This window comes from Neoarius graeffei, chromosome 24, assembly GCF_027579695.1.
Source record: "Neoarius graeffei isolate fNeoGra1 chromosome 24, fNeoGra1.pri, whole genome shotgun sequence".
NCBI lineage: Eukaryota > Metazoa > Chordata > Actinopteri > Siluriformes > Ariidae > Neoarius > Neoarius graeffei.
The window spans coordinates 43,949,213-43,961,960 of NC_083592.1; the positions used below are offsets into that span (position 1 = coordinate 43,949,213).

General features: G+C 49.4%; 2 protein-coding genes across 4 annotated transcripts in view; both read right to left on the reverse strand.

Moving 5' to 3' along the window:
• mtmr12 (myotubularin related protein 12) overlaps positions 1-5,464 on the reverse strand; it is a 49,426-nt gene extending 43,962 nt beyond the window's left edge. For both annotated transcript variants that reach the window (XM_060907281.1, XM_060907279.1), the window contains exon 1: positions 5,193-5,464. In XM_060907281.1, coding sequence (XP_060763264.1) covers positions 5,193-5,426 — 234 coding nt within the window. In that variant the 5' untranslated portion in view covers positions 5,427-5,464. The remainder of the gene's footprint in view (positions 1-5,192) is intronic.
• A 1,293-nt stretch (positions 5,465-6,757) lies between these two features.
• The window catches only part of zfr (zinc finger RNA binding protein), a 43,972-nt gene continuing 37,981 nt past the window's right edge, over positions 6,758-12,748 (reverse strand). For both annotated transcript variants that reach the window (XM_060907283.1, XM_060907282.1), the window contains exons 18-19: positions 8,748-8,845; positions 6,758-8,560 (exon numbers count right to left, since the gene is read on the reverse strand). In XM_060907283.1, the coding sequence (XP_060763266.1) occupies positions 8,378-8,560; positions 8,748-8,845 (281 nt within the window). In that variant the 3' untranslated portion in view covers positions 6,758-8,377. The remainder of the gene's footprint in view (positions 8,561-8,747; positions 8,846-12,748) is intronic.

Below are 12,748 nucleotides of genomic sequence, written 5' to 3' on the forward strand. Positions count from 1 at the left end.
ACTCAGTCGTCCAGGTACATAGTAATCTGTGGTTGGTAGAAGAGAGCAACTGGACTTGCTTGAAAAGTCTTGAAGACGTTTCGCCTCTCGTCCGAAAAGGTGAGACGTTTCGGACGAGAGGCGAAACGTCTTCAAGACTTTTCAAGCAAGTCCAGTTGCTCTCTTCTACCAACCACAGATTACTATGTACCTGGACGACTGAGTATCTTCACAGATATGTTCCCAGCCTGGTGCAGGTCTACAATTTTGTTTCTGGTGTCCTTTGACAGCTCTTTGGTCTTGGCCATAATGGAGTTTGGAGTGTGACTGTTTGAGGTTGTGGACAGGTGTCTTTTATACTGATAACGAGTTCAAACAGGTGCCATTAATACAGGTAACGAGTGGAGGACAGAGGAGCCTCTTAAAGAAGTTGTTACAGGTCTGTGAGAGCCAGAAATCTTGCTTGTTTGTAGGTGACCAAATACTTTTTTTACTGAGGATTTACCAATTAATTCATTAAAAATCCTACAATGTGATTTCCTGGATTCTTTTCCCCCATTCTGTCTCTCATAGTTGAAGTGTACCTATGATGAAAATTACAGGCCTCTCTCATCTTTTTAAGTGGGAGAACTTGCACAACTGGTGGCTGACTAAATACTTTTTTGCCCCACTGTACACCCCCCCACGCGCCAGATTCACACACCCCACGCGCCAGATTCACACCCCCCACGCGCCAGATTCATACACACCCCATACACACACCCCAACCCCCCACGCGCCAGATACCCCCATGCGCCAGATTCATACACACCCCATACACACACCCCAACCCCCCACGCGCCAGATACCCCCACGCGCCAGATTCATACACACCCCAACCCCCCACGCGCCAGATACCCCCCACGCGCCAGATTCACACACACCCCATACACACACCCCAACCCCCCACGCGCCAGATACCCCCACGCGCCATACACACACCCCAACCCCCCACGCGCCAGATACCCCCACGCGCCAGATTCACACACACCCCACGCGCCAGATTCACACCCCAACCCCCCACGCGCCAGATTCACACCCACCCCATACACACACCCCAACCCCCCACGCGCCAGATTCACACCCCCCCATACACACACCCCAACCCCCCACGCGCCAGATTCACACCCCCCCATACACACACCCCCCCATACACACACCCCAACCCCCCACGCGCCAGATTCACACACCCCCATACACACACACCCATACACACACCCCAACCCCCCACGCGCCAGATTCACACCCCCCCATACACACACCCCCATACACACACCCCAACCCCCCACGCGCCAGATTCACACCCCCCAACCCCCCACGCGCCAGATTCACACCCCCCCATACACACACCCCAACCCCCCACGCGCCAGATTCACACACCCCATACACACACCCCACGCGCCAGATTCACCCCCCCACGCGCCAGATTCATACACACCCCAACCCCCCACGCGCCAGATACCCCCACGCGCCAGATTCACACACACCCCAACCCCCCACGCGCCAGATACCCCCACGCACCAGATTCACACACACCCCATACACACACCCCACGCGCCAGATTCACACCCCAACCCCCCACGCGCCAGATACCCCCACGCGCCAGATTCACACCCACCCCATACACACACCCCACGCGCCAGATTCACCCCCCCACGCGCCAGATTCATACACACCCCAACCCCCCACGCGCCAGATACCCCCACGCGCCAGATTCACACACACCCCAACCCCCCACGCGCCAGATACCCCCACGCACCAGATTCACACACACCCCATACACACACCCCACGCGCCAGATTCACACACACCCCACGCGCCAGATTCACACCCCAACCCCCCACGCGCCAGATACCCCCACGCGCCAGATTCACACCCACCCCATACACACACCCCACGCGCCAGATACCCCCATGCGCCAGATTCATACACACCCCATACACACACCCCAACCCCCCACGCGCCAGATACCCCCACGCGCCAGATTCATACACACCCCAACCCCCCACGCGCCAGATACCCCCCACGCGCCAGATTCACACACACCCCATACACACACCCCAACCCCCCACGCGCCAGATACCCCCACGCGCCAGATTCACACACACCCCACGCGCCAGATTCACACACACCCCACGCGCCAGATTCACACCCACCCCATACACACACCCCAACCCCCCACGCGCCAGATACCCCCACGCGCCAGATTCACACACACCCCACGCGCCAGATTCACACACACCCCACGCGCCAGATTCACACCCACCCCATACACACACCCCAACCCCCCACGCGCCAGATTCACACCCACCCCATACACACACCCCAACCCCCCACGCGCCAGATTCACACCCACCCCATACACACACCCCAACCCCCCACGCGCCAGATTCACACCCACCCCATACACACACCCCAACCCCCCACGCGCCAGATTCACACCCCCCCATACACACACCCCCCCATACACACACCCCAACCCCCCACGCGCCAGATTCACACCCCCCCATACACACACCCCCCCATACACACACCCCAACCCCCCACGCGCCAGATTCACACCCCCCCATACACACACACCCCCATACACACACCCCAACCCCCCACGCGCCAGATTCACACACCCCCATACACACACCCCAACCCCCCACGCGCCAGATTCACACACCCCCATACACACACCCCAACCCCCCACGCGCCAGATTCACACCCCCCCATACACACACCCCAACCCCCCACGCGCCAGATTCACACACCCCATACACACACCCCATACACACACCCCACGCGCCAGATTCACCCCCCCACGCGCCAGATTCATACACACCCCAACCCCCCACGCGCCAGATTCACACACACCCCAACCCCCCACGCGCCAGATACCCCCACGCACCAGATTCACACACACCCCATACACACACCCCACGCGCCAGATTCACACACACCCCACGCGCCAGATTCACACCCCAACCCCCCACGCGCCAGATACCCCCACGCGCCAGATTCACACCCACCCCATACACACACCCCAACCCCCCACGCGCCAGATTCACAGCCCCCCACACGCCAGATTCACACACACCCCACGCGCCAGATTCACACCCCAACCCCCCACGCGCCAGATACCCCCACGCGCCAGATTCACACCCACCCCATACACACACCCCAACCCCCCACGCGCCAGATTCACAGCCCCCCACACGCCAGATTCACACACACCCCACGCGCCAGATTCACACCCCAACCCCCCACGCGCCAGATACCCCCACGCGCCAGATTCACACCCCAACCCCCCACGCGCCAGATACCCCCACGCGCCAGATTCACACCCACCCCATACACACACCCCAACCCCCCACGCGCCAGATTCACAGCCCCCCACGCGCCAGATTCACACCCCCCCATACACACACCCCCCCATACACACACCCCAACCCCCCACGCGCCAGATTCACACCCCCCATACACACACCCCAACCCCCCACGCGCCAGATTCACATCCCCCCATACACACACCCCAACCCCCCACGCGCCAGATTCACACCCACCCCATACACACACCCCAAGCCCCCACGCGCCAGATTCACACCCACCCCATACACACACCCCAACCCCCCACGCGCCAGATTCACACCCCCCCAACCCCCCACGCGCCAGATACCCCCCCATACACACACCCCAACCCCCCACGCGCCAGATTCACACCCACCCCATACACACACCCCAAGCCCCCACGCGCCAGATTCACACCCACCCCATACACACACCCCAACCCCCCACGCGCCAGATTCACACCCCCCCCAACCCCCCACGCGCCAGATACCCCCACGCACCAGATTCACACACACCCCACGCGCCAGATTCACACCCCAACCCCCCACGCGCCAGATACCCCCACGCGCCAGATTCACACCCACCCCATACACACACCCCATACACACACCCCAACCCCCCACGCGCCAGATTCACACCCCCCCCAACCCCCCACGCGCCAGATACCCCCACGCACCAGATTCACACACACCCCACGCGCCAGATTCACACCCCAACCCCCCACGCGCCAGATACCCCCACGCGCCAGATTCACACCCACCCCATACACACACCCCAACCCCCCACGCGCCAGATTCACACCCCCCCATACACACACCCCAACCCCCCACGCGCCAGATTCACACCCCCCCATACACACACCCCAACCCCCCACGCGCCAGATTCACACCCCCCCATACACACACCCCAACCCCCCACGCGCCAGATTCACACCCACCCCATACACACACCCCAAGCCCCCACGCGCCAGATTCACACCCACCCCATACACACACCCCAAGCCCCCACGCGCCAGATTCACACCCACCCCATACACACACCCCAAGCCCCCACGCGCCAGATTCACACCCACCCCATACACACACCCCAACCCCCCACGCGCCAGATTCACACCCCCCCATACACACACCCCCATACACACACCCCAACCCCCCACGCGCCAGATTCACACCCCCCCATACACACACCCCAACCCCCCACGCGCCAGATTCACACACCCCCATACACACACCCCAACCCCCCACGCGCCAGATTCACACACCCCCATACACACACCCCAATACACACACCCCACGCGCCAGATTCACCCCCCCACGCGCCAGATTCTCACACACCCCATACACACACACCCCAATCCCCCACGCGCCAGATTCACCCCAACCCCCCACGCGCCAGATACACCCCTCCCCTCCCCACGCGTGCACACACCAGATACACATACATATCCCCTCTGTCTCTCACTCACACACACACACAGAGAGAGAGAGAGAGAGAGAGGGAAAATGAGGTGAATGTTCGTACAGGAGTCACATGCAGCAGTAACACTTTGCTTTTATAACCGTTTTATAAAAACAGTAGCAGAAAACAATTCAGAATCGCAACTCAGAACCCGAGACTCTTATTCTCTCTTTACATCAGCAAAACTACTGAAACATACATTATCTTTCTGTGGAGTGAAGAAAGCCGAGGCAGCGGAGTGTGAGAGAGAGAGAGAGAGAGAGAGTGAGAGTAAAAGCGCTCTCAGCTGCAGCCCAAACCCCGCACTCACTCTCATCAAAACTCTGAACGAGCTGCTGGGGACAACAACAACAGATCAACAACAACAACAGCGCGAGCGGTACCTCGGGCGTGACATAAGACACGAAGGAGGGTTTGGCGCTCCTCGCTCCGCTCCCCAGACTCAGCATCGTCGCTCCCTCAAGCGCCGCCGGTGAGCCGCGCGAGCTCCTGTCCGCTTCCCCCGAGCTGCGCGGATTTCCGCGCGTGGCCGCGAACCTGTTGGACAGTAAACCACGCCCGGACTCCGCTGCCGCGCCACTCGCTCGTGCGTCACAGCGACAGCTCGGCAATTTCATTGGCTCTCCTGGTTGCCAATCAAATCTCGGCTTTCATCTACTTCCTCAACGCAGAAGCGAGTGAAGCGCGCGCCCAGCTATAACATTCCCCTCCGATCGCACGCGCTGTATAGCAACAACAACCGCGTCATTCCCCTCACACACCCCGCCCCCCCCCACTGAGCGCTCCAAGCTGATTGGTCACAAGGTGTTGATTAATTTTCCATAATAGCAGCTCTGGGGCAGCACTTCCGGTTAATATTAATGTGTTTTTTTTCTAATATATTCTATAGTAATTACGACTTACAGTGACTTGGATGCCAGATGCTTCATTTAAAATAATATAATTTATACTTTTTTTTTTTACGAGGCTTATTTGACATCCTTGAAGGCGTCTCTAGGGTCAAATTAGGGGTTTTTGGATACAGGACAGTCTTCAGAAGGTGCTTTACTGTTTCTCAGTAACATGAGCTGATTGAGATAGATACATAAAAATAAAAAACTTTAACTGAGAGAGGCTGATAACAGGAGCCAACATGAAATATAACTATAAAATGGATAAAACTAAATTGTTTAAGTTGTAAAAAAAAAGCAAACTAGTGCTTACAAATTGTCTTATTACTGCAGTAAAAGGCTCCAGGGAATGCAGTTATTGGGAAATAAACTTCAGGCTCACACCAACCTGTCAATTATTTTCCTACAACACTTCCCATGCTTTACTCCTTACCCAAATGTTTTATAGAAAATTGTAAGTGAATGATGTACAGTGCCAAAAACAAACCATATTCTTTTCAGCCAGTGTCCAAAAGTTACTTCACTAGTTAGTGGAGTATTGAGAGTGGAGGAGCAAAAAAAAAAGTATTACGGTGTGATTAAATTTAATATATTGTGATGAATTCATGTTTGCTGGGTCTCTATGACAAAAAGGTCTTATGGATGTAACACACACTTTGATAAACTCTTGTTTGTATGAAATCCCCCCCCCCCCCCCAAGTTGTTCCATAATTTCACCTCAAAATCAAAAGAAACGCATCACTGAAAAAGCCAAAAATAAACAGCGAGAGGATTTATTCAGTGCCCATAAGGTTCCAATGGATTGCTTCTCATTGTAGAAGACGCAACATGGCCACTTCCTGTCCACTAACAATTCAAAACAGGAAGGATAGGTTCCTCCACATATCCTTCCTTTGCATGATCTGCTTAGTCTGTGCACCATAGCAGATACAAGTACATGGTAAGGTGTAACTCGATCCCACTTGATACGCATTTTGGCAGAAAAACAGATCAGGCAAAAAACACACACACACAGCCCAAGAGGGGTGGGTAGAGGAAGAACCACAACTCAACATGGATTCTGTGAAGGTTTTTATTGTCCTCTATCGTTATGCAGTACCACCATGACGGCAAATGACAAGCTATTGAAAGGATAAATCTACACCTGCAATTAAAAACACAGAAGCAACACTTTCCCCATTTTTTCACCCTTGAATAGATTTTCTTTAAACAAACAGTTAAATGAAGCGCAAGCAGCTGATCTAAACAAATAAAACAAATCAAAACTTGGAACATTGCCATGCTTCCATAAAATTATACAATTTGAAGCTCTATTGTAAGATTAGATATATGCTCATATATTAAAGATCAAACATAGCCTACACATTGCTACATATGATTATATGCATATGTACACATTCAGGGATTACAGCACTATGAACACAAGTGTTAGGCAGATTTGGGCCTATTACAAATAAGTGATACAGGATTTAACACCTCCCTCAGTCAGAGGGATTTCCTTTGCAAATCTTGAACCACTCATGAGGACATGCTCAAGTAAATGTTGTGGTTATTTCTAAAAATCACAAAGTCATCTAGTTTAGAAATGAATTGGGGACCACTGAGAATGGGGGGCCCCCCAACACATTTGTCTGCCGTCAAGAGATCAGAGTCCTACAGCGATGCAACAGAAGCTTGCAAACATGAGAATAGCCTTGAAACGAGCGCAATTTCACCCCACTTGCATAACAGAATTGGGACATTTTCCTACTGGATGGTACTCTATAGCCAAAGATGTACATCACAAAGTGCTAAAAGGGAACTGGCAGGTTGTATTAGCGCTGAGGAACATGAGGTTTTATACTCCAATGCCCAGTCACCATTCATTAAAACACAATGAACAGGTTACAGTTTAGATCAAGCTTTGCTGTTATGAGGAATGTCTGTTCAAAATACACACAAAAAAAAAAAAAACCCACACAACAATCCTAAGCATAAGCCAGTGTCAAATTATTGGATTGCAATTTTAAAAATGTAGCAAAAAGAAAGAAAAAAAAAAGTTCTATTGTATGGTTCAGATTTTTTGTTTTAAAATCACCAAAACATGATTTGAACATGTTCCCTTAGGACATACCAAGCTAGAGAGGAATTCAGCTTTAGTACGAATTACAACATGGGTCGTCTTAGTTCCTGAGGGTGACCTAACAATCCCCAAAACCTTCTTCCTGCATGCAGCAGAATCTGATTTATTCGTAGCAATCTTTTCATACATGTCCCATAGGTCCATTTAAGTTTGAGATCTTGAAATATGTTAAACATCCCCTTGACAAAGTGTACAAATATCTTAATTACAGTCAGCACAAGCAAAATCCATTAATGTACATCGGTTAATAAACTATCCAGTTACAGGCTCTTTTGTCACCAGAATAATTTGGGGCGTTAAATATTTTAGTAAATAATGACGCGCTGTTGAAATGAAGTTTAACATTGACCAAGCTGCCGTCGTAGGTCATTTACGGGCACTAGAAGCAAACAAAGCCATCAAGATGCTCAATAATGCGCTTCTGACAAACAAATTCTTTCTGAGCAGCAGCAACGAGCACACGCAGAGACCGACAAAAGTCAGCTTTTGCACCACTGGAATACAAAAGACTTTGAACAAGGTATGGGTGAGCCTGTGAAGCTTGCTGTGAAGCGGCTTAGAAGCCGTCAAAGTCCTTCTTGTCCTTCTTCCCCTCACCCTCGAAGCCGTCTGTGCCATCACTGTTGTCACGCCTCCTCTTGCGATTGTTCCTCACGTTAAAGCGTGGGTTCAACTGAGGCAAGGGGTCCATGCCTAGAACCTTATGGATCTGACGGAACGCCAAGAGCCGCAAGGCAAACTTTTGAAAAAAAAGAGCAGATAATTAATTACGGTTCTCAGCCTGATGAGTAGACGATTTCTAGTTCAACCTTCAGGACTAGAGTTCATTAGCACAGAACTGCTGATCCATTTATTAAAGATAATTAAGCAAAACATAGGTTGGTTGTTCGTTACTGAAGGATGGTTTAAGATTAGAGTTGGCTTACCTGTGCACTAGATGTGATGTCCTCTCTCTGCTGCTCCTCCATTGTCCCCAGGGTGTCGGTTGGATTTTTCTCACAGGGGTCCATTAACCCTGGGCCACCTGCATCAAAAGCATTAGTCATTTTGAGCACTGCAGTGAACAGTTGCACATTCTGCCAATTTAGGAGGAGTTGGTAGAGACTGGAATTACAGTTGTGCTCATAAGTTTACATACCCTGGCAGAATTTTTGCTTTCTTGGCCTTTTTTCAGAGAATATGAATAAATGATAAACTTTTTTCCCCCCACTCATGGTTAGTGGTTGGGTGAAGCCAGTTATTGAAACAACTTTTCTATTTTTAAAATCATAAAGACATCCAAATGGCCCTGATCAAACAAGTTTACATACCCCAGTTCTTAATACCGTGTATTGCCCCCTCTAACATCAATGACAGCCTGAAGTCTTTTGTGGTAGTTGTGGATGAGGCTCTTTATTTTCTCAGATGGTAAAGCTGCCCATTCTTCTTGGCAAAAAGCCTCCAGTTCCTGTAAATTCCTGGGCTGTCTTGCATGAACTGCGTGCTTGAGATCTCCCCAGAGTGGCTCAGTGATCTTGAGGTCAGGAGACTGAGATGGCCACTCCAGAACCTTCACTTTGTTCTGCTGTAGCCAATGACAGGTCGACTTGGCCTTGTGTTTTGGATCGTTGTCATGTTGGAACGTCCAAGTACGTCCCATGCGCAGCTGATGAGTGCAAATTTGCCTCCAGTATTTGCTGATAACGTGCTGCATTCATCTTTCCTTCAACTTTGACCAAGTTTCCTGTGCTTTTGTAGCTCACACATCCCCAAAACGTCAGCGATCCACCTCCGTGCTTTGCAGTAGGAATGGTGATCCTTTCATCATAGACCTTGACACCTGTCCAAATGTAACGTTTATGGTTGTGGCCAAAAAGTTCAATTTTGGTCTCACTCCAAATTACCTTGTTCCAGAAGTTTTGAGGCTCGTCTCTGTGCTGTTTGGCGTATTGTAGGCGAGATACTTTGCGGCATTTGCTTGGTTTTAACAGAGCCCCTGATTTTCCATTTGTTAATCACAGTTTGAACACTGCTGACTGGCATTATCAATTCCTTGGATATCTTTTTGTATCCCTTTCCTGTTTTATACAGTTCAACTACCTTTTCCTGTAGATCCATTGACAATTCTTTTGCTTTCCCCATGACTCAGAATCCAGAAACGTCAGTGGCTGGATGAAAGATGCAAGAGTCTGTCTGGATCCCAGAAACTCACTCAGCTTTTATGCGCACACACTGATTACAAGCAAACAGATCACAGGTGAGGACGTTACCTTTAGTAGCCATTCAAACCCATTTGTGTCAACTTCTGTGCATGTTCTTAGGCCAAAATCACCTGGGTATGTGAACTTTTGATCAGGGTCATTTGGGTAGTTTCTGTTGTCATTATGATACAAAAAGAGAAAACACAGTCGTTTGGCAATAAATGGTTTCACCCAACCACTAAGCATGAGTGGAAAAGATGTTTGTCATTCATATTCTCTGAAAAATGGTCAAAGAATCATAGATTCTGCCAGGGTATGTAAACTTATGAGCACAACTGTAAGATCAAGATAAGAAGTCATTCTGAGGAAACCCAACCTGATGGGCAGTTTGAACTGTGTTAGGCATCAAAAACAACTGGTGAAAAATACATTTACTTCAACACTCCAATTGTGCACTTTAAGGCATGAAGTATTGCTGAAAATGGATAATTTAAAAAAAAAAAAAAATCCCCAAACCCATTTCTCTTCCATTAGCCCTGCATGACGCACTGTTCCGGAGTTCAACAAATGTGAACTTTAGATAAACACTGTTTGAACCCCTTGAACTTGTGCTGTCACAAGAGCTGAGCCCTGTCCAACACACACACACACACAAAAAAAAAAAAACAAAAAAAAACCACACTTGGAAAAACAAGTGGTATAGAATAATCCCAAAGGTTCTTACAGCCACTGTGGAGAGTTGGGACATGTAGGAGCTCATGGTCATCAGAGCACTGTGGAAGGGTTGCGGAATTTCAACCAGAAAATTCATATTTGGGTGGGAACAATATGAGCCCCTTTGAGGCAAGGATTTGTTCAAGCTGATACTTGAACTACTAATGAAAAAAAGCAATCTGAACCATCTGATTAGACAATTACATAAATCTGCTAAATACATTCTCAAAAACCTAGTTTAACAGTTCCATTTTCAGTACGGTTCTATTTTAAGCCACTTCTTCCACAGAAAAGTAGAAACAATAGGTGGAAAGCCTGATAAGTGCTGGTATAAGCCAACAGCTGCTCCCAGAGTACTATACCTCCAGTTTAAAAAAATAAAAATAAAGAGGAAAAATTTAGGCACGAGTTTGTTTTACTGGGAAATGCACCACTTATTTTTCATACGAGCTATAGCTGGGACATTGAGATCCAAACCCATGACAAATCTGTGTGTCACTTGTGAGGAAATCGATGACTTTTGATAAATTTGGGTACTACTTTGTCTATCAAGATTCATCTCATCTCTAGCCGCTTTATCCTTCTATAGGGTCGCAGGCAAGCTGGAGCCTATCCCAGCTGACTACGGGCGAAAGGCGGGGTACACCCTGGACAAGTCGCCAGGTCATCACAGGGCTGACACAGACAACCATTCACACTCACATTCACACCTACGGTCAATTTAGAGTCACCGGTTAACCTAACCTGCATGTCTTTGGACTGTGGGGGAAACCGGAGCACCCGGAGGAAACCCACGCGGACACGGGGAGAACATGCAAACTCCACACAGAAAGGCCCTCGCCGGCCACGGGGCTCGAACTCGGACCTTCTTGCTGTGAGGGGACAGCGCTAACCACTACACCACCGTGCCGCCCCGTCTATCAAGATTAATAAATAAAATTTTTTTTGGGGGGAGGGGGGCACAAGTTGGCTTGAAAGTATGAAGTTAAGCTTCTTGTGGTGAGACACTCACTCTTACGGAAAACGAGTGTTTAAAATTATACCTGTGCTTAATACCTGCGGCATTGTTATGCACCGATGAGCAAGGCTGCACTGGTTTTTAGTCGTTCATTATTTTGGATTTTATGCACTCATGTTTATCATTTTGAATTTACTATTAGATACCTGTCGTTTTTTGACATCTATCTTGGTTGTTTTTGGCCTCGACCTTTGAGTATTTATCCTGATTTTGCCATCGGACTTAATTCAGCTGTTCAGCTCCTGCTTTGGCCCAGGCAACAATTTCTGCCTCTAGTTCTAGTGGTCTCAATGCCTGGCTCCTTTAACTCTCACTGCAATCGTTTCTTCGCAGGAATATGCTCATTTCATTGGCATTATCGTGGCAAGAGAGCGGGGAGGAGAGTAAAACAAAGGGAAGCTTTGAAGATTTATAATATTGCTTCACGTGTCACGGCTCAACGGCCTCATCGTGATTTTGCATATAATTATCAGCGTTGTTTTGGTTCTCAAAACTTGATGCACGTTCCAACTAATTCAAGAATCACAGAAATAATAGATGTGAACATCTTTAAAACGATTCCAACTTCGTATAGTCCTAAAGTTCATTTTGCTTTTTGGAATGCTCGTTCCATGAAGAACAAAATCAACCAGTTTGTGTGATTTTATAATTTCCCGCCAAATTGATGTTATGGTTATAACTGAGACCTGGCTGAATGGTGATGGTCGAGACGACCGGACTATCGCTGATTTTATGAATGCATTACCTACTCATGTAATCACTCATCCACCTAGATTAATAGAACTGGCGGTGGAATTGCAGTGATGACACGGAAAGGCCTCAGTATTACGGAGAACGAGCCATTGTGTAAATTTACTGCCATGGAGTGTCTAGACATCAATGTTAGCGCTGGAAATAAATCTCTTCGCCTTATATCCATCTATAGACCTCCTCCTTCTAAAAAGTATGGTCTTACATCAACCATATTCTTTGATTATTTCCCTCATCTGTTGGAGAATGTGTCTTCTTTTCATTG